We start from the raw sequence: 23,463 nt of genomic DNA on the forward strand, positions 1-23,463 counted from the left end.
AAACATCTGCTACATTATTATAAATACAGTAAGCAGACAAGAAATTTTTGCTTTGGGGACAGGTTTAGGTGACTGTTGGCTCTTATTCCTACTCCCATTAGAAACCTTCCATAATTTAATAATGATATGTATTTTTCCCGTGTTATCTATGGGATCATTTACAAAGTAAAAAATATTCTCTATCAACATTGCAAAGGTTTCTTACAATCATTTCTATAGTATTCTCTTTAATATCTTGTTTTCATTCAGTGTAAAATTACACAGGGATTTCTGTGTGCAGTGATGGGAATGTGAACCACGGTACTTCATGTAGCTAACCTACAATCAGATGTCATGCACGAATTCAGAACCCTCCACACCTTCCCATTTCATAGCTGCCTTTGACAGTGAGGAACTTAAACACCTGAGTTACTGCTGCCAGCATCTAGATTCAGCTACAGAACTATCTCATATAAAAGCCATTTTCCCTTTCTTTCTAGCCTATATTTATGTTGCTTCCTTTCCCTCAGCTCTGACCCACAGGTGTACCTCTCTTAATTTTCCTATTTTCTTCCACACTGCTATTCACCATCCTTCTCTGAGTTCTTAAGGCATTGGAGAGCATTATCTGTATCTGCAGCCTGTCAGTTTTCTCCCTCATCCATTTCCCCCGCAAACTGTTCTGCCGCTTTGCCCTGTCTTACTGCATCTTTTAGCACTTCCTCTTCTTCTTTTGACACTAAGGTTATTTTGCTTTCTTTTCTCCCATACTCAGCCTGGTATTTTTGAAGCTTCGTGCCTCCTGCAGTGTGCCAGACATCTGCACTTTTTTCTTGCGGATCCTTGAAAATTCGTGTTGTCAGTTTAACTCTTCCCCCACAAGTCTCATTTTGGAGCAGCTTGTTCCTGCTGTCATGTTTTAATGCTTTTGGACAGCCCTACAGGGAGCAGAGTGATTGGACAGCAGCTCTTCTGTCCACCCCCTTTCTCAGTTAATGCCGCTCGCTACAGTCCCTCACATGGGAGAGCATCTGCACGATTGTGCACTCTCCCCTTGCTCTCCCCTCACATTCCCAACATCATGCCTGCATCTGGCCCTGCTGTAGCTTAAATATATAACTTGCACCAAGAAAACCCTAAAATTTAGTACAGGCCAACTTTCCTGACAGCAATAAATCTAACCCTACCAGCTCATGGGAACTTGTGTGCAGTTCTCAGCTGTGTTGCATCTGATTTAGGACACCATCCTGCACATCTATATTCACAGGACCAACATTCTCCGGTCTGGAGAAGATGGTTTCAGGCTCCTCAGACTAATGCAACCAGTAAGTTGTCTTACTTACTCTGATATGGAATGCTTCCCTGCATACCTTAAATATTTCAGCAAAACATTCTGGGTTTTAACCTTTATGGGACAGCCCATATCTGTACATTTAGATCAGGAGAACCTCTCTGGTAGTCTTTTGGGATCAGTGTTTCCCATTAGACCAGCTTACAGTAAACCCAGCAACCCCTCATACCTACAAATTCAGGAAAAAGGAAAATGCCATTGACAATGTATTGTATTGGTATTGCTTGGTATCGTTGTCTACAGGTCAATGAATTGCAGGAGCCAGTGCTTTAGACTTTGATCGTCTAGATATAGATAGTAAGTGACAACAGTGAATTCTAATTTACACCACTCTTTATGTGTCCTTGGTAACATCCCAGCCCATTAACATCAGGCTTTGTGGCGCTTGTCCTTGCCTTGTGTGGCTGTCCAACTCTCATGCTCAGGTCAAGGCTATGTCAACCCTTGCACAATAGCCTCTCTTCCTGTTTTAAGGTATACATTTTTTGTCTGATACTTTCTCCGTTCCATCTTCTTGCTGTACCAGAGTTTAAAATGTAATGAAGTAGTGCCAGCAGACCAAATCTTGCCTTGTTACAGGGAAGTGAATGCAGAGTTACGCTTTTGTCTGCAGTGGATTAATGCCCCATTGTTACTGTAGTCAGTGTTGAACCTGATGTGCAACCTCTGTGGAGGCAATAGCTCAATGTGAGCCACTCCCTAAGCACTCCAAAATGGGGTCTTTCTTTTTTTTTGGGGGGGGGAAGACATAAAAACTGTTGTTTAAACCAGGAGAAACTAAAATAAATGCCACAATCTTCCTAGTCAAGTGGAACCTGAAGTATTACAAACAAATGCATATTTCCTTCTGCAGGATATCTATGGGCTTCTCTTCAGACATCAGTACTGCTGCCGGTCCTTATGGCTTTGTGAAGCCGTGAAGTCTTGTGGAGTGCCCAGATGCTGCTGCACGTTCTGTAACAACTTCTGTCTGTGGTATTAACAAGCCTATGTCCTAATTGGTAAATGCATTCAGTTTTAGTGTTTCCCAGAAAATGAAAACCAGAGAGGCTGACAACTTTCAGGATACAAAATGAATGTCACGTTTTTTCACCTCCCTTCCCCTTACCTGCTTAAGGATTTCCGCTGCTGTTTCATGTGAGCAATCAAATATCACGTAGAACTCCTTGCCCTTCTTCATCTCCTTGAGTAAAGGCCTGGCGTCTTTGTTCCCAGAGGGCAGTTGGCGGATTTTGATTTTAATGTTGTATCTAGAAGGGGCTTTGATGAGCTCTTGCAGGCGAATTAGACCTGAAAAATGATATGCAATTATACAACTAACCATCTTGTGCAATGAGTATTTATTGTCACTTAAACAGATTCTCTTATCAGTCCCAACATATTTCACATACCCAAAGGGTAGTTGTTAGCTTCATATTTGCCAGCCTCCTAACTAATATTGTTATAGCTTATCCTTTTCCTACTTGGCTTCAACATCTAAATATTCTGAAACATATTTTTAATTGGTTGATATAGGATGTGTTTGTATTGATTCCATATTGCCTCAGTTTATTGCAAAAAGGATATAATGCTTCTTCCCTGGCAGCTAATTATTATTTCAATATTAAACAACAAGAACATAGAACTGAAGAGACCTCCTTACTAACTTTCCTATCTAATGTCAAGTGTGAGTAGATGAGGGGTGATAGAGGGTGAAAAAGGTTCAGTGGCCAGAACCTCCATTGTGGCTCACTTAGAAGCTAGTGGTTAGCCTGATTACTTACCAATAATTATTCTTAACAACCATCCATATGGCTCTCAGTGTCCTCATTTCAGTGTACATTGCAATACCCCAGAGGAGGAGCCTTAAATTTTTCTGATCATCATTTTAGAGACAAAAAGCCTGAAGGCATAGTAACTTGCATAAGGTCACTCAGCAAATCTGAGATCTTATAAAGAACTGAAATATTTTGAGATCCAGCTCTATGCCTCTAAACTCAAGAACATGATTTCTAAGACTATGTCTTTGGCTGGTACAAATCTACACGGCTTATTTGAAGCCAGTGGAGCTCAACCAGTTGAAGATTTGTCCAAGTATTTAAACACAGTGCAATTCTACTAGCTAATTCAGCACTCCTATGTAATTTGTACTGCCTCCAAAACCTAAGTAAGATAGTTAAGAGTTCTTTGAGGTGTGTGATTACAGTCTCTTTCTCATTATCCATGAATGTAATTTACCCACAAAAAACTCACGATCTCCTGCTGAGTGAAAGCAAAAGGCTGCCTTAAAAATATGCATAAAGAGAGAGAGAATACAGGCAAGAAACACTTCTTAGACAAAAATTAAACAAATTATTAATATGAAAAAGCTCATCATCGTCCCACTGGGAGTAGGTATATATTTGTCTTGAGTGTGAATGTCCTTGGTTGAATGGTCCAATTGTATATATAAGGCAAGATGAAGCATCACTATTTCTTCTGAGGTTAGCAAGCGATTGCTATGTTGAGGACTGTTGGCTTTCACTCAAGTACTGGCAATGTGTTTTGAAAAAAATAATCTTTCCCTCTGTCTGCAATGCTGGGTCTGTTCTTTGCAGGTTTTCAAGTATCAACAATCAATACAGAATATTAAGCATCATGAGTATTCAAATGTAAATTACTGCACACGCTGTGAGATCAGAGCCTGGCTGGAAGCCAGCCTGTGTAAATATGAAACAATTTGAGCTCATTATTATGAGAATAGGGCACATGCTTCCAACACTGACTAACAAGTAGGGGAGTTTATGTGATCTGGCTGTAAAGCTGTAGCTTGGTTGTACCATGCACTCAAGCATTCAACCCTTGACTGCAGTGCCTTGGCCACTATAACAAATGGCTACTCTAAGAGGGAAAACTGAGATTTGGGAGGAAGGGCCCAGCATGCAGGGAATCTTGCATCTTATCCACAGCCTCAGACTGAGTATTGGCATTTCTCTTTCCAGCAACAAAAAATACTTAAGTGCAACTGTGGTGAAGAGCAGAAGAAAAGGATTTGCCCACCCACCTATGTCTTCTTCTGGGGGGAAGGAAAATACTGTGTGCCTTAAAATATCTATTCCAGCCACAGGAGAATTGGAGCTTGCCCTTCCCATTGCTTCCTACCGCTACATGAAGTGAAGGCAAAGACTAGTTACAGTGTACTGAAAAAATCAAAGAAGTGAAAAGAACTGCAGGTTTTTTTTCTGGAGGACCAGGCAAAAGCCAGACATCTACACACTTTCTCCTTTTGCTTCACAAACCGGGCTGGGAATTTTCTGTGCTGTTGAGAAGGTATCTTGTGGGGTGTAAGACTGATGGATGCAGTAAGCTTTGGGGCTGGATTTCCTACCACAACTAGTGTTAGTGTGGTAGCGTGGTAGTGTGTGTTGGTAGAAAGTGTTCAGATCTCCATTTCCCTTTTTTTTTAAATTAAAAAAGTATATAGTTAATTCGGCCAAACTTAAAATTGAAGAAATCCTTTTACTGCTTCGGGAGAAAGTTCTCCTTTTTATTAGAAAACTATGTTAGGGTTATCAAAGTTAGATGTCTTTTGTAACCAAATTCAGAAAGAATTCAAATTCTGCCCTGTGCAAACTGATTGAACTGATATGACAAAAATATTTGGTTCCCCTAAGCCTTAAACAAATGCTGGGACAGAAGGCCAATAAGTGGGGAAAGTCAGGGATTCTTACAGAAGATAAGGAAATTGATGTAGTTGCCCTTCTCAGCACCTGGTAGGTTAAAGTTATTGAATTCAGGGAAGATAGATCAAAAGCAGAGTCAAACCTGCACTGAAGGCAGTGTTATTCCTTTTGTTTGAGTTGTTGATAACTGAGACAACGTCATGTGTCTGTTGCAGATCAATGTGTCAAATAAAAAAGTGTGAAAGTGGGATATTGGAAGGGCTCTATTACGGGCCACTAAATTAAAACAGAGAACAGTATGTCTACCCAGTTCTAGCATGTGGAAAGTTAAACCATAATTTATGGTACCTAAGTTTGGGAAATACATGCTCGATGTGTCATGCAGTCTCCTTGCAAGGCTTTGTTAGATCGTCTTTAAACTTCGGGAGACAATTTTTTACCTTACACAAAGGCATCGCGCTTGATATAAACTACATCTTTTTAAACACCTTGATAAAAAATAAAGAGGAAATTAATAATCAGAATGAAGGCTGATTATGGCCTGGGGACTCTGAACATAATGTGGATTATAGTTAATGTGGAAAAAAGGAGCACAGTCTTAACCTGAAAAATAAGTACGTTTGCTTAGAAGCCTTAATTTTCCCTAGCATCGGAAAGCTCTAGGTGTTAATAATTCAGAAAGGGAAAACTATGAGATGCTTAAGTAAATATTTACTCTATAGCCAGGAGCCATTAATTTACTATCAAGAAAGATGACTTTGGTTGAAAGTCCATCTTTCAATGGCACAGTAAGGACAGCAATTAGAAATAAAAATCAACTGTAGTGTGCTGTACTATTCTTACTTATATTGAAGTCTAAGAGACAAAAGGGTAAAAATCTGATCATGTCAATTCAGGAAACATGAGGGATTTTTGAAAGTGTATTTTAGGAACAAAATACAAGCTTTAAAACTGCTGTAGGTCCCTTTGGAGGAGACAGTAACATTATTTAACATGGTGCATTTAATACCATTTAACATGATATTTGATAAGAAGCAGGATGAGTAAGTACTTCCTATTCCAAGTGTAATTTTTAGAACTATTGGTTGCAGGTTTTCTAGACCTGCTTATATAAAATTTGTTTATCATTGACAGTCCTATAGAGTCCACTTAGTAGATTACCAACACTCAGCAACTAATGTGATAAATATTGGAACCTTGAATGAATTCTAGAAGATTGGAAAAAAAGTGCTAATGATTTATCAATATCAGAAAGGGTATGTGAGATAACATAGAATGGCTTACCCCAGTGTAAGTACTGGACAAGCTAAGAATAAAGCTGATTGTGGTAAAATATTGAAGAATGAAAACTTGGGACTACAATTAACAGAGAGGTTCAGCCGTCAAGGGAAGATAGCTCTGTATCACACCAAATGCCTTTCTTTGGTTTTACAACTTCTGTTGACACAGGTAGCTTCCTAGATGTGAAGCACTTGCCCCCGGGAGATGTCCATCTTCATATACCACACAAACTGCTCATGAAAAATCTGGGACTATAAAATAATCATTTGCGAGATCTCAAAAAGCAGATGTCAATGAGAAAGCCTTATTAAACAGTGGAGCTCTATGAAGGCTGGTGCTAAGCCATTCAGACATTTGTAGAGCTCTTGTCTCTGTATGCACTCCAAAAATCATTGACTGTAAAAGTTACGGCTGAAAAACATTTGGATGACAAAAACTGGCAGCATGGTGAATAGCATTTCAGATAAGGAGGGTGGGCACAAGTGATTCAGATCATTTGGAAACATGACCTCACTCAAATGCATCGTTTTTTTTAACATTGCTCAGTCCAGACTCATAACTGCATTTCCCTTGATGGGGGTGTCTATGCAGCAGTGAAAGTATAACCACAGGAGGTGGGCAACTACAGCTTGGCAAACTGGCACAGTATGCGGCCTCTGTGCTGCAGCTGGCCGTGATGGCACATGGGCTTGCAGCAGCGCTGCAGTGTGAAGGATGAAAGCAGGATTTTCCACACCTGATCTTCAATATAGACTGTTAAACTAGAGCAAGGCTAATCTCAGCCTGAAAAATCTGTGTATGGACCATTGGAAGTTCACTGTTACAACTATGAGTTCACTGTTTCTTTAGGAATGAAGCTGCTCTTCACATACAATTAGTCTCTAAGAAAAAAAAAAAAAGGTTAATACGTTTTTTTGTTCTTGTAGTGTAACAATGTCAAACACGAGAGATAAGAAATAAAAAGAGCTCGAACTAAATGGTGTCACTCTAACTCAAAATCCAAAGACCATTTATATTGATCAAAGTTGACCTGTTTACTTTCCTGACTTCAAGTTAATAAGATGATTGATGATTAATTTACTTTGTAAATACCTCTGCAAATGAAGTTTCTTTAATAACAGTCATTTTCGTAGCTGAACACGTACACAACACTTCAAGTTTTGGAGTGCTAATTTGATAATGGAGTAGGCTGAAAAAGACCTCTATTTATCTATGAGTGTATTTTGGCACACAGTGCTAGAAGCCCAGCAGAAATCCTGCTGAGCTAGACCATCATAATGGAAAGGCAAGAAGATTGCTGTAGCAAGCCCAGCCTGACATTCTTTCTCTTCTACCTCCAGCCCTCGATTGTACTCTCTGAGTGAGTCCAAGGCGAGCAGAACATTGGCACTGAGACCTGCCCCTGGGATCCAGGAGGAAATGCGCTTCTTGTGTGCTGTCAACAGTGCAACATTTTTAGCCTTAAAATTGAGGTTTGGCCTTTGTTTTTCAAAAGCGGAATTCTGTCTTTCAGACATGTTTTTACAACATGATTTTAATAGGCGTGCTTTTTTTTTCATACTCTCTTTAAAGGCTTAGGCAGATGCCTGAGCTCATGACTCATCCAGGTTTTTTTTATGCCATTACCAAAGAATCAATTTAAATGCTACTTGCACATCTGTAGAGCTCTCGAAGGTGTTACACTTCTGTGGGCAATGGGAAGAGAAAGGGGAATGCAAGTCTCAGAGTGGGGCTGACAGTGAAGTGCTTAACTTGCACCAATGACCGCTAATGCACAACACGATACTTCAGAAATGCATATGGTTCAGCTCCACCTTTACTGTAAAAAGATAGTGTCGAAGGATGGTGGTGAAAGTTTACAGTGGAATAACTGTCAGCCTAAGTCTTATTTAGTTGGTTCTATTTCCTTCATCTCTACAGGTATGATGTCTCCAAGAAAATCTTTTCTGCTGCTTAGAATGTGCCCGTACCTGTAACTTTGTGCCCCGCAAAAAACAATTAGTGGGCAGGCCTTGCTTAGCACTTGCTATGTTTTGACAGGAGAGCTAAAGACCTCTCTGAGCTTTTAGTGGTTTGTTTACAGGCAAACTTTTCCTTGTGGAGGCAGATTATGGACTCTTAACCTATGACAGAGTCTACGCTGTAGGAGAGATTATGTTCTCTGCAGTCATGCTTGGAATGAATTTTGGTGTGTAATTCTGCTGGACAGGACTCCTTCTGAGAGCAGTTCAGGTAGGCAGTTCTCTCAATGACCAGAGCAGCTAATACACTTCTCAGAAACAACTACACTACAGTATATGGCATCAGCTACAAGGGTAGTAAAGCCTATATATGTAAAGACATGGAACAGTGGCTTGGATTTCATCATAACATCGACACTCTTCCACTGTCTCTGTGTATTAAAAAAAGACACAAAAGTTCTAGTCTCTGATAAGCTCTGATAATCACTTGTTCCCAGGAATAAGTTTGTTAATCTCTTTTTTTTTTTTTCCCCTGGGAATAAAAAGGGACATGTTACTGATATTGATTGTCCACAGTATGTCACTGGACAGCTATGACTACTGGGAGGTTCTTGTCACAAAGAATGAATGATCTTCTCTGAGTTAAGAGTCCCAGACTGGAAACATTTACACAAATTGTAGCTTTCAGATTCAGTCTTTAATACCTAGCTGACAAGTGGATTGACTGTTTCTGAGACGGTTTCAAGGAACAAGGCAGTCTCTACATTAAAAACGCTGCAGCTTGAACTTTTGGTTTGTAGATGCATCCTTTTTAAGATCAACCCCTCATTGAGAGGGGGAATCCCTAATCAGACCCACACTAGAATATTTATCAGTTTGAAGCTGTGTTATTTGTTCCACAAATTGGAAGCAAAACCTGATCGAGTATTCAGAATGCAGGAGCTACCTCCTGGTGACTTCTTAAGGTCTGATGAAATGAACAGCTTTCCAAAAGCCACAGCAGCAGAAGGATAACTGAGCCTTAAGAGACCTTTTTCTTCAATATTCCAGGGAAAACTGCTGTAAGTATGCCAACCTGAACTATCACAGGCTCTCTCTCTCAGCATTTACTCATGTATGTACATTAACAGAAGTACATGATCTGCAGCGCACCAGTACTACTTACCTGTGCTGTCTTCATATACTACTGTTACTATTTTCCAGTTGTAGTATAGTACAAGATCCAAAACTGCTCTGCTGATGGCTGCATAGTCTGGATAGAGGTTGATATAAAACGCATCTTTGTTATCCACTGTGGGGTGCTTCCATCGGGTCTGAATATGTGGGACTTCGAGTGCATTGCAAATGGACTGCACTGCGCTGACGGAGGAGCTGTGGGAGGGTCCGAAGAGAGCAGCTACGCCAAGAGCGAGCTGGTCGCATGCTGAGGGGGAGAGGAAGGAAGAGAAAGAAGCTGTTAGGTGGCAAAAGCAAGTAACTTGGGTGGTGTTTACCGAGATCATTTATTCTCCACCCATCCCCACCATTTCAAAGTGAGAAGGGGTTACCATGTTGCTCCCAAACCCATAGAGAGATTTGCAAATGGTTCCTGAAAATGGCTTTACTGATTAGAGTTATATCCTAGAACCTGCTTGCTACAAACAAAAACTGAAACAACAACTCTGCTCATTACCTTCAGATCACAGGGATTCCTAAATTGCCTTTCTCAGAATGGCATTATCCTGGCGAAACCAGGAGCTTTCTGGCTATGGGCTTGCCAAAGGGACGTCACATGAATTAAGTTTCATGGCAGCGTGTCAGGAAATATGTTCATGGAGTCACAACAGACACTATACGGATTCCCTCTGTGACTGGCAAGCTTTACCAATGTGAGTTGCTTTAATTTCAGGCTACTGAAGGAATATAAACAGTAAAGGGCACTATGATTCATGGTGCTCCATAACCTGTGTTTACAAAACAGGCAGTGAAGGCTAAAGCCCTCAGTAATGACACAGGGAAATAAAGAACCAACACACACTGACATTTTAATACCTTTCCAAATCAGTCAAATGCTAGTATCAACAAAGGTTTCCTTCTCCTTGCACTTATATCTCAGCCAAAAGAATCCCTCCTGTAGGTGTCTTTTCATTTTTCTTTTCCTCCCCTGTCCTTTCAGGCTAACAGAAGATGAAGTAATATTAAATTACTTTTGTCCATTAGTAAAATTTACTGCAAATGTTTCTAATAAGGTCTTTATCGACTGGGACTAAGCCCCGCAATGAGTTGCAGTGCTGTACTCTTTGTAAGGTAGTTCTTTGTGAGAAATTTAGAAATTACAGTGAGTGGATGAAATACTGAGTACAAAATCATCCACAATGAGCTGAGACTTTTTAAACTAATATTTAGCTCTCTGATAGTAACAGAATATGACAGAAAATCAATTATTTTCTGTTTTCAGTCTACAAATGAGTGTTTTACAGACAGCATAAAAGGCACAGGCTTTCAAGGTTTAATTCAGAAGGCTTCTTAAAGGATCACAGGTTTTAATGTGCAAATTGCATAAATAATATCAATAATTCATGATGAGAAGAAATTACTACTGTCTGAATGGATTCCTTGCATGTAGATTTACAAAAATATTTATAATGAACTCCTTCCTACAGATTTAATGGAGAAGGTACTTTCACAGTAGCACAGAAGAGATTCTCGCTCTACAGAGAATCTAAAATCCTGTCTGTCTGGATTATACAGATTACAAATCCAGTATACTTGATTTTTGATAGCATATATTTCCAGCATATATCTGATACTTGAAAAAGAATGCAATAAAGAGAATTTAAAGCTATTATAGATGTTCTTTGAAAGTATTCTCCTTTTTTCCTTTTTCTTTTTAGGATAAAACTAGAGTAGCACAAGGAGAATTTAGTAATTTAGGCTTTTGGAAGGCAACAGCTCACTGGCATTCTAGCACAATTCATGATGTGAATGAAGCATGTTTATTTACCAGCCTTCATTTGTCTTACAGCAGACACATCTTTTGCCATATAGCAAGAGTATCTTGTACCATTTACAGTGACAGATGTTATAGTGAACTGCAAAGCACGTCTGTAAAGTCTTAGCGATTTATGGGTCTTTCTCTAGACTTGTTTGTGTGAGATTGTGCGCACACCATGTAATTCCAGGAACTAGACTGCTGTAGATAAAATTTTAGCAAACTTCAATGTTGCCTCCTAGAGGTGAAGAAATAGACTGTGCTTAAAGAGAGTTGTGACTTTTCCCCCTTTCTGTTTTGGCCTGCAAGTAAATTAGATGCAAGTAAATTGGACCACAATTTTCCCTCCAAGAAAAATAAAAGAATAGGCAAACAAATTCCAAACTTGTCCACTCCAATGTCCACTCTGTTTACAACAGAGAAACTTACTTACTGTCTCTAACCCTCTGAAGCATTAATATTTCAGGACAGGGAGACGACTGTCCTCTGTTCTTTAAAGTACAATAGAAATAATGTGTTATAAATAATGAATATCTATGCGTGTGTGCTAATTATGGGTTGTGACATCCCACTGCGCTCCCTGTTAGTCTGTGATCATATTCTGCAGCATTCCAGGTGGCAAATCTATTTTTTGGAAAGAAAAATGGGTTGGACTTGCCACTTTCCATCTGGGGCTCCTAGCATGCAGACAGTATGTAGGTGTTTTATGAGAAACTAGATGACAAGTCCAAGTCTAGCTTCATTCTTAGTTCAAATAAATTTAAAGATGAATTTTATGTTACCATTCATATACACACGTTACAATCGGAGCAAAAAAGGAGACCAAGCTGGGGAAAGGTAGTATAGAACATGTATGTTACTGACACAGTAATTGAGATAATTACCTCTTCTTGAGGCTTCAAAACTATCAAAAAGGTTAATTCTCTGGATGTCATAGGTTAATGTGGTATTAGGCATCAGTGTTCTGTTTCTATTAATGTTGGTGACTGCAAACTTGAAAGCCAATTCTTCAATATTAACAGGTTCATTTTCCACAGTTTCGAATATCCCTCCTGTTGAAACAGAGATAAATGAGAAGTATTATTCACCTCTTCATCGCTGTACATAGAGAGAAAAATAAATTATGAGCAATAAAAATCTGAGTGTTCATAAAGGAAAACAGTTAAAATTGCTGTTAAAAGCTCTACAGTAAAAGCATATTGGATCATTAGTTTTTATCTACAATGTCACTGTAGGTTAACTCAATATTATGAATGCTGCTTAGACAAACATCTGTGAAAGATGATGCATGTTTATTATTCAAGCTTTTCCAAAGAAAATTTTTTAATGCTTGTGAAAACTTCTGTTGAATTCTCAACTAATGAAAGTACTGCTATTCATAGGTCTTGTTCCCTCTCCTCCTATCTAATCTATGTTTAGAGATGAGACTCGAATGTGTTGGAGATGTTTTCTGAAGCGTTTCTGCAAATCTTGGCAGTACAGGATCTGCATTCAGAAGTGACTTAGGAGTTTGAGTAGAAATGGACTGAAAGTTTCCACTTGAGGTCAGTGTCTTAGTAGGGCTTTGTCTTTTTATAAAACTTCGGCAACATCATCGGCCATTTCTCAGTTTGCTCAGGGAGAGGTGAGCATTTTTACTTTTTTGAAGCTTGTTGCTGAATGAACCGAACTTGTTGACACAGAACATAACTGTGCCACACGCTGCTCCCACCGAAGATTTCACCTCTGTGCCAGTGTTGAGTGATCTCTCCAGGGCTGTAGTGTCCACCAGTACCGTGATGGCACTGTTTTAAAAGTGTCCTTCCAAGGACAGTGCTAGATCCAGCACAATTGCTCTCAACTTCCTGTCATTCTTCTAGACTCTTCTTCCAACATCTGTTTATAACTATTTGAACAACGATGTGTCCCAATCCATCCTGTCCAATCCCAGCTGGGCAACTGCTCTTTGAATGCTGCTCAATTTGTCAGAACTTATTTTCTACTTTTCAAACTGAACTTGTATATACTTCTCGCTCCTTTTTAAAACAAATGAGGTGAATCCAAGCTTTTCTTTAACCTGGAGGCAAGCTTCCCAGAAGAGGACCTGTAAATAACCAATCTGCATTTTGGAAGCATTCTGAATGTTTTGGCATATACTCTGAGATGGGGAAGGTGGCTATGTTTCAAGCCAACAGGCTGCCCCACTTAGACTGGGATGTCTACTCCTTCTAACCTCTAGAGACTTTATTATGCCAACAACACATTCAGGCTGTCTAGGAGCACTGGGATTTGATGAATGCATAACAAACACAGCTAATTTGAAAAAAAATAGCTCCTTTAAACAGCAATCTCCAGCTTCAGTACTTGATTTTGCAAGTATAATTTCCTCATTTAGTGCAAGTCACTAGAGAATACTTTGGATTTCTCAGTTACATTTTTTCCCATTTCCCCATGTGAAATTTGAGCCCTAGATATAGCTTTATATTTTCTGAGCATCAGAATGTATTCAGCTAATGCACTGCAATCTCTTGCAATTTTGATGTCACCAGTGTAGGAATAGTGCAGTCATTAGCTGACAGTCAGGAAATGGGAACACAGTGGAATTAAAACCTGTTTCGAATTTTAACTCAGCAATGAAAACACTGGAGGCTATCAATCCCAAGTTGGCAATATAATCTCTAGCTACTCTTGAATACGCAGCATTATATTATCTCTCAAACCCATTTATAACAATACCTTAACATGACTTAAGCAATTTTACCAACTTAAGCAATTTTCTTGTTCATTATATGTATTTCTCATTTACTATATGCATGTATCAGAACCTTAAAGACTTTCAGATATTTTTTCCCCCTCCATCACAAAATACAATTTTAGGAGACTGTGACACACAGAAATAAGTGGGAAAAAAGTTCAAGTGCTGGTTTTGGAACCAAATGTAAAACCTCACATGGAATGCTGACAGTAGGATTTTCAAGATTTGCAAACTATAGGATTATTAGAAGGAAAAAAATCTAATGCCTGTTCTTTCAGATCTTATCATTCCTCATTCCAATGATGATACCAACAAGTTTACTACTTTTCTGTTAAATAAAATTTGCTTTCCCTCCTTTCACCTGAGGAAGACAAGTGTTTTCAGTTAGCTATAATGCCAGCTTGGGCTTGGGCCAGCAAGACACAACTGTTGTGTTTTGCTTGGATCCCTACTAGAATTAGTAGAACATTGTTTCGTAAGGCAAGGTGGAAGTAACTGAGTACAATGGCTAGCCTGAGATAACTTTCTAATGAGACAGGGAGACCACCATCTCTCCCCACTTCCAACAGGATGGATCTCTTATCATTTCGTCTTGGCAAAAAATCTTGTCCATCTTGGAAACTATTATTGTGCTGTGCTTGTATTACTTTTTTTTCTTAATTAAAACAACTTCTTTCAACCACCCTTGATGTAACCTTCATATGGGTACATTCCCAAGCACTTTCTCATTTTAGGACTAAAATTTTTTCCAGACCTCTAATCAGTTGCTTATTAAATAGAGATTAATTGATGTATATCCATGAACTATTTATACTTCATTAGCAGAATTTTGCAGAATTTTTGCTTGGTCCTTTTTAAAAAAGAGTAGAAGCTCACTGGGCAGACGGAAAGAGTGGAGGGAAAGGCAGAGTGAAGGGAAGGGAAGGGAGAAAGTGTTGCATGGATGTGTTCCCTAAGCAAACTAATCAAAACTACCTATGCACCATCACACACACGTCAAATACATTCAGACAGGTCTCTCTGAAAGTCGGCGGTACAGTCAGTATGTTGGTAACCCTTCAACGTATTTTCCAGGTTCCTTTTGTACATGTTAACATAGCAGTACAGCACTTACAGACAGCTTTGGTTACATGCTTTAATTTGCTGGTGAGATACTCCGGATAGGCCTGGTGTAAGAATGGGACAGACAGTCAAAAGCGTCCTAATTTTATACAGGAAATTTCATTCAGCTGAACTGGAGATACCGAATAGGGTGCCATTTAGAGTCTCTGAAAGCTAGTGCTCCCCCTCCCCGCTAGGATGGGGAAGTTTTGAGACCACAAAGGTCATTCTTCCAAGTCGGTAAATGTTTACTTGACTGAATGTTGTCCTGATTAAACCCTGAAGTAAGCACAAAGAGAGGGGCCCTGCTGCCCGTGAACAAAGTCCACAAGACAGTTTATGGAGGAAATTGTTGCTTAATGTGAGTGAAGTTTGGGATAGTTGCATTGTGAAAAGCTTGAACTGCTACCTATTTGTGCTTGATTTTTCTGTTGGGACCTATGTGTGTAAAAAAGAGTTGAATCAGGCTATAAATTTCCATCACAAACAAGTCAGCAGATAATATCTGGTTGCTCTGTGCTGTTGTGTTCTCATCCATCTATCCTTAATGAAATCTAGCAATTTAGTAAAAAGTTTCTCTTTTCCTGTGTTCTGACGACTTACAGTCAAGCTTAGAATTTACTGCAAGGTCCAGGATAAAAGAGAAATAGCAGAGTAAGTGACAAGTTTGATGAAGAACTGGTTTGTCAGATGATTCATTTAAATAAAGTAATTACTGTACAACATTTAAAAAAAAAAAATTAACCACAGGATTCTACAAGGGAAGGGAAAAAATCGGTGTTAACTCAAGATATAAATCATGCTCCAGAAATGAGGCTATTATTGCTAAGCACGAAAACAAGCACTGGCTTTCACGGTAGGCTGCTGGTAGCACATACATGAGACAAAGCTTAAATTTTTGAGTCCTCTCTTGCATCTCCCCAGTTACTCAACCGGATAGTGAATCTGCTCCAGCAGCTTCAGCCAACCAAAGGCTGCTTGGTCCTGATCAGGGGCAGACCTGACCTTTCTTCTGCCCCAGCCTTCTGTCTGCCCCCGTGATGAGCAGGGATCGGCCACCTGAGTCAGCAGGGAGCTGCCTACCCAAAACCAGGTGCGTGCCAGAGCTATAGGGGTTGCTCTGCTTCACGTGGATGTCAACACCTCCCCGAGGCTGTCCCACCAGATACAGCTGAGGAGCCATGCCAGGCATAGGTTGCCTGATCCTGTTGCACCCAGGGATCAATTCTCTGCCAGCCACGTGTGAGCACATCAGTGGGAGAACTCAGCATTCATGTTCACTTAACTGATAATCCTGCTTCAGCGCACGTGTGTGAGGAAGCCTTTGATTTTCAGCATTTAAAGTGATGTCTGTGAGAATGAAGGAAAAAGCCATACCTGTCCCTACTTTGAATTTAGCTGTGGAAAGTAAAAGGAAAATGACTACATGGCTAATGTTGCTCTGACAGAAATGAGGGCTGAGGCACACGAGTGACTGCTCTGAGAGGAGCAAGGGATGTGAGTCAAACCGACAACTATGACAAAGCATCAGCCCCATTCATCCTCTGAAGATAAAAAAAATTCTACAGCAAGTAAATGTCAAAAATATAAAAGCATACCTCAGTAGACACACCTGAAAAAGCAGCTCCAGTCCTTCTGAGCAAGCAAATGTTTCCATTTAAAGGGGTCATCACGGACTGAGGGTGTTTTAGAAAAGGTCATGGCTGAATCAATTTCTATACCTCTCAATGGGTCTCAACATTTCGCTTCAAGACAAGGCAGAGCTCAAAAGCTTGTTATTGGGAAAATTCTCTGTCCCTGTTTTAAAACCAGTCATAAACAGCAATAGCTAAAAATTGTTGACCTTTCTGATGGCAGTTATCGACCTGTCTCCCTGGGCTTCTTCGGTCAGGTTTCCTCAATGCAAAATACCTCACTAACATATTTCTGTCCCGATACAGCGGATGTAGTATATTTTTTTAACCACATATACACTGAATTGCCTGAGTAGCCTTGAAGGAATTTCTGTGATTTCAGTCAGTAGTATCACTTTGATGCTTTCAAAGCAAACTGCTAACTTTTCAAAATATTCTTAAAAGCTGTATCCCACTTGCAGAGAGATTTTCCTTACCCGCTCCATAGCAAACATAAGAACAGCATCTTACTGCATTGGGTTGTTTTGTGTTTTTTTTTTTTGTTATTTGCTACTTCCTATTAAAATGTACAGAAAGCCAGTTGAAATGGAGGTAGGCTTACAGAGAAACACAGTACTGGTAGCCTGCAAAACAGAGGTGTGAAAATGCCATGCTTTTTGAGGGTGGTCTATATTTCCTTCTGACACCTAAAGGAAACCAAAAGAGGAAAAACATATTCTGGCTTAAGCCAGCCTGAGACCCCGTGGTCACCATAGACATACCAAAAAGCCCCAGTTATTTTTCGGATGTAGATCTTGATCTGGGACATTCTCGTGTTCATTATCTTTGTGGATAAATTTCCTGTTTCCCAATTAAATTTGTTAAAAGTCTCTCCAGCTCACTTGAGGTTGTGTGAGGCAGCTCTACGGCAGGCCTGTGTCCACGCTTACACTCCAGACCAGCAGTCAACCTCCCTTTCACACCAGGAGTCACTGTGTATCAGCTATGGAGCTGTCCTCCAGAAATTTTTTAATAATATTCTTCATCTCTAACATCATTCTCTCTACTCTTTGACCAGTGGAAAAAGCTGGCAGTGTAGGGAAGTAATTTTCTTGTACCGTTAAAATAGAGAAAAGTGTTTCTGAATACTAGATACAGTATTCAAGGACCATAAGTCAAGCCACCAGATACAATGAGATTTAAAAGACACATTGCTCAGATTTTTATTTGCTGCCAGATTTTCATCCCCCAGCATACTATTTCTTTCCTATAGCCAGCAGTCCCAGCAATTTAAAGACAGCTACTCATATAAGTATATGACTCCAAGAGTAACCTTATTAATACTAAGTATTTTGATATTCTGACAGAAATTAGAGCGAGAAACAGGAGGCGTAAAAAACCCTGAAAGCCATATGTTGTTTATGTTCTTACTCAGGTTCTACACTTCAGAAGAATGCTGTTTCAAAACAAACATGCTGACCTTGCAGTAAAAAACATTTGAAATATTGAAACATAGAGACTAAGAAGAATGGTAGAGGCAAAATATAGTTAAGATTAACAACTAAGATTATCCTCATAAAGACACAGGTATTTTCCCCCTTACTAGGGAAAATGGGGACTTTCTATGATTTTACAGCTCTTTCCAGTTAAGGATGAAAATTTACTCCTACGAGGTTGATGTCCAGGTTTCTTTTTCTTGCTCAAAGGATATCCTAGTTTCATAGTCTCATCTGCCTGGGGAGGTGTTTGTTGCACAGGATGACGTAATGAATAAGCATTGTGGAAGCACAGAGCTCACTGGATGTCTTTGCTCCATCCCTGAAGCTTTGAGCCACCGACAGCTTTCAAAGGCAATTCAGTGCCATGACATGCAGGTGATTCACTGTCAGGATTTCCAGAAACATCTGAACATCTATCTCCTGGAGGGATTTATGCTCTAAGAAGCCTCCCCTCCTTTCCACAGCACTATCTGAATGCCAGGAGGTCCATGAGACCTCATTAAAACCCACCTGTCAGTCACTGAAGAGAAATGAGAGTTAAAATCCTAATGACTGTGCAGCTATGTGCCACTGCTTTCCCGAAAGAGGAGCTGTTGCTGATGCCAAGTTAGTGTAGGAGAGCCATAAAGCCAAATTAGCATGCAGTTTGCCCCCCTTGCTCTCTGTCACTATAGATATGGACTCACACCGCCCTGCTGCCTGTACAGCTATGGACTCACACGCACTTAGGAAGCTCAGCGGGGCTGGCAGAGCGGTAGGGGCAGAGCTGCTGACTCCGAAAGGAACAGGGCAGAGGGAAACAGTGCTTATGAAGATTTTTTTCCTCCAGATAATGTCCACTTATAGAGTTAAAGAGCGTGCCACTTGGAGTGAAAGCACTTGCTACTGGAAAACCCCTCCAAGCATTTTTTCCCCCCTTGCCTCTTAGCAGAGGACCTATTCTCCTGTGCCACGAGGCGTCCAACTGAGAGCCACTGCAAGTGCACTCATTACAGAGCTAAGTCTGGGCATTCATCTTACCAGAAAAGAATGATCAAATGAATTATTACTTAGAGGCTTACCTTTAGCTGATGGTTTAACAGTATCTTTCTTTTTAAAGTTAGCTCACTGACTGTGTAAGATTAGTCCAGAAATTGGCTATTAACTCTCATTTATAAATGACCTATAAACTACTCTGGTTTGTGTGTGTATTAAAAAAAAAAAAAAAAAGGTTTCTTGGGAAGAATCATTAATGATCACAATCCTATAGCAAAGAGCAATTGCATTTTACATTTACAAATCCAGACCAAAGTGGTTTTACTCCCCTAGGTTTTTGTGGAATTAGATGCATGGGTTTTGCACTGGGCTGACAGAATGCAAACTGAACACACATTAACATTCTTTGCATGGGTGAATTCAGCCTTACAAGAGGGACCTCTGAGGTAGGCAGCTATTATCATCCTCATTTTACAGACAGTGAAACTGAGAGCTTGAGTGACTTTCCTACCATCATTCCCTCTTCAGTCTGTTCAAAAGCTGTTTTGGAAACTTTCCATACACTGTGCTCTGTTTCAGCCTATTCCCGCCCTTTTTCAAGCCCTTCTCCTTACCTCGACATTCACCATCTTTGCACTCACGCAGCCTGGTTCCTGTCCAGCGTGCCTTCGATTTTATTCCTCATCGCTATACCCTGCCAAATGTCACTGCCATTTCATTGCCTATGCCAGATCCCGGGTCTGGATCATTTTCCCTCTGTAACTCATCATCCGTCTGTGGGCTCCTCCTTTTAGGATGCACCGCAAACAAAACTTGAAGCCCATACCTTTGCTCTTTCTACACATTACCTTCATTGTTTTCAGCCATTCAAATCTAAAATGGGACGGTGAGCACAGAAAGGCAAATATCTTGCTCTGGTGCTCACCTGGATTTCCTGCCTCCCTTATCCCCACCTCTGCGTTTATTTGCTCTGCTGTCTCTGTAGATTGCAAGCTTCTCCAGATTGCAAGAAATGTGCAACTAAACACACACAGAATAATCTGGAGCGGGGCTGGCTTTGGGGGGTTGGGGTGATGGTTACATTTTCCTTTCCATGACTGTGTGGTAGGACTGGGAAGCTGAAACCTGGGACAAGTTCATGACCTGAAATTTGAAAAAGAAAGAGGGAAGGGGGTGCAACTCAAGTGTCAAATTCAGCAAACGTGAGGATTGTTTTTTTAAGAAGATTAGCTTTGTTTTTAGAAAGGTCACTGAGTATTTGACAAACTGAGTATCTCCTAGGTTCAAAACTGCACCTCTGAAGTCCACCTCTGGGCACAGGTTTAGGACGTGATCGTATCCCCATTGCTTCTGTGAAAATTTTGCTCTCAGCTTTAACAAGAGGTAAGGTATGGTTTGTCAGGCTTTGCAGTCTGATTCATATTTTGCTTGATTTAGACTGAACTCTCAGAGGGACTAAGCCTTTCTGTTATTTTCATGCAACATGGTTAGTGCTTAATTACACAGTGATGAAACTGGCAGAAATCACATTTTGGTTCCAGCCCTCATGCAGACAGGTGCGAGTTCTGCGACTGCCAAAGAGCTGCAACCCCTTATACCAGGTCTGAATACATAACTCACAGCAAACAAGGCCTAGTCAAAGATTGAGACGAAGAGTACAAAAGAGGGAAAGGATCTTAAATAGAAAATGTTAAAGCACTTCTCTACCCAAAATCTTCTCTATGAGAGCCAGGGCTGGGGTTTTTTAATTGTCTGCATTCGAGCAAGGTACTGCATTCAGCGATGCTTTTATCCTGTGGAAAGCAGAGGGATAAAAATATGTATGTGTACATGCACATATACAAAAAGTTGAGCTTATTAAGATACAAAGATCTGCCTTTTGCAATGGGATTTATTTGAGTTCAGCTTGCGAGTTTGGAGATATTTCCCAAAGGCTCAATCGACATGATTCATGTTATAGAATTTCTAAGTAATGAACATTTTCTTTTTTTAATGGGGAAAAAAATGGTTGACCTGATTTAGGTATCTCTTGCAATACAGTGGCAGTACTAGCCGGAAACTAAACAATCATTTTAGAGGTGCAAACTCTCTATTTAATGGAAATTTAAAAATCCTATTGCCTTGCTGACTTTATTGTTTTCTCTTGATGCAGAATCTAGTCAGGAGGTACTGAAAATGTAGGATAATACATATGTTATTTATATCGTTTGCTGTTCTCCCCTCCACATAACCATACCTACTTGGGCAAACTAACTGTCTATGCATTGCAGCATTAATTTCAAACAAGACGAAAACAGGAAAGGGAGAAAATTGGTTCTAATTACCCAGTTACACATGCAACATTGGGTCCCACCAGATGCTATTTCTGGGCCACGCAGCAAGGAGGAGGGAATAAGAATTGTTTCCCTTCTCTTCTCGGAGCTAGCATTAGGCAGATAAGCCTTGCAGAGACCAGGGTTAGATTTTGTGTGAGGTGTCCTGAGTAATGTGCTCTGGGCAATCCTGCTTTAGCAGGGGAGTTGGACTAGATGATCTCTAGAGGTCCCTTCCAACTCTGATGATTCTGTGATTCTGTGATTCTGTGTTTTCCCCAGGAGCAGGGCACCGGCTAAAGCAGCACACACAGAGTTTTGGCACCCCGCTTTCCCTCCGCCTGCGCGTATGCTCTGGCCCGCTTTGCAGAGCACGGCTCGCATGCCCTTCTTTGCAGAAGTATGTGGCACATCAAGCCTCCCTGCTTCAGCTGAACCACTTTTTACTCAGAATGTGTGGTACGCACGGAGCTGCTCTCTTCACAGCTCCCCAGTAAGCCCGTGGAACAGGGTAGTGCTGTGGTGAGACGCAGTCCCTGCAGCACAGCGAGGAAGCCCTCGCCCAACCCATCTCCTGTCCTAAGTGCTTCAGGTGAACATCGTGGCTCCGTGCGAGCACTGCCAAAATGCTCGTAAGGATAGCTAGGAGTATCAAGTAATAAACCCATTCTTTCAGCTAAGGAGATAATCTCGGTGAATGTGTTAACCATGCATTGGCTGCAGCTATATGGCTGTAATCGCACCATTTGCTGTAATCCTCCTGCTTTGCAACTTGTATGGCAAAAACGCTTCGGGACTCTGGAGAAATAGTAGTTTCATTCCCTTTTTTTTAAGGCTCCCAGCAACAAAGTAACAGGATTTTAAACTTCCCTCCCCATCATTTTGTTCAGAAGAAATAAGACTTTATCGAAGCAAATAAATGTTCCTGCCGATTTCAATATGTTTTGATCAAATTCTCTCACAGCTGAGCGTTTCTCCCAACATGCTGTAACAACTTAAATAGTCCCACAGGAAGAGAAACTTACTTTCTGGTGTCTTTTTAAATCTTTCAGAGCACTACTTCACAGACATCTTTTTCCTACATATCTGTTAGAGTCAGAGGATTTCCCTCTGAGACATCCAGACATCTTGATGTATTAATTGCTGATCGTGTGCTGGACTACAAGGTGCTTCTGAAAATGGAAAGGGACGGAAAGGCAACACAAAAGTAGAAAAGAAGGAACAATCACAGTAAAAATCCACTGTTTATATTAATGAATAAATGAAGGGAAAAATAATTTCACAGAAATAAAAAGTAGATGAGGAGAATGGAAAGCAAGCTGCTTGAATGAAGACTAAAAGACAGATGGCATTGAGTGGCAGAACTTGCTGGAAGTTTTATCTATTGATTTTATCAGCTTTCATCTCAAAATTATTAGATTGCTTAAAATTCTAGTAAGATTTGTTGCAGATACAAAGTAATTGTAGCTTACATTTGAGTAAGTTCCAAGTATCCTTGAACAAAAGAGAGCGATAGAGACTCTATCTAAAAGAATAGCAAGGAAAACTTAATTCAGAGGAGGTTTGCCACCTGCTTTTATGTAGGCATGTGGTTAATATAAGAGGTATATCTGTGCAAAATTGCTTTACCACCTTCCTTTGCAGTAGTTACAAGATATTACACTTCCCAGAAAGTAGCAATCAATACAGGATGTGCAGCCATTTTATTTTTTTCTGCACTAAACAGCAGATGACCTCCAGAAAGGTGTATAGATTCATTCGAATGAAGTCCTGAAAGGTTACTATGGAGAACAATCCTGAGGTGTGAGAATATGGCCTTACTATAGCAATTGTGAGTTTGAATATGCAATGAAGCTACTTCAGGATTAGCCATTTTTCTCAAGCTGTTAGGCAGAAATAGAAAGACATTTCAAACTCCTAGACTATACTTTGAAACATACGTTATTCAGTAAACAGCATTTTTATGCATAAACATCAGGGTTATATCTTTAAAAATTATACACTCTTTTTTTTCATGAGTGCCCATTAAGCACTATTATCCATAA

The 23,463-nt window shown here is 40.2% G+C and overlaps 1 protein-coding gene across 2 annotated transcripts in view; it reads right to left on the minus strand.

Annotated features, from left to right (window-relative positions):
* GRIK1 (glutamate ionotropic receptor kainate type subunit 1) overlaps positions 1-23,463 on the minus strand; it is a gene marked incomplete at both ends in the record, with an annotated part of 174,528 nt that overhangs the window by 67,162 nt on the left and 83,903 nt on the right. For both annotated transcript variants that reach the window (XM_082486716.1, XM_082486715.1), the window contains 3 exons: positions 2,439-2,620; positions 9,379-9,636; positions 12,069-12,236. In XM_082486716.1, the coding sequence (XP_082342842.1) occupies positions 2,439-2,620; positions 9,379-9,636; positions 12,069-12,236 (608 nt within the window). The remainder of the gene's footprint in view (positions 1-2,438; positions 2,621-9,378; positions 9,637-12,068; positions 12,237-23,463) is intronic.

This window comes from Vanellus vanellus (assembly GCF_965231255.1).
Source record: "Vanellus vanellus genome assembly, chromosome: 1".
NCBI classification, from domain to species: Eukaryota; Metazoa; Chordata; class Aves; order Charadriiformes; family Charadriidae; genus Vanellus; species Vanellus vanellus.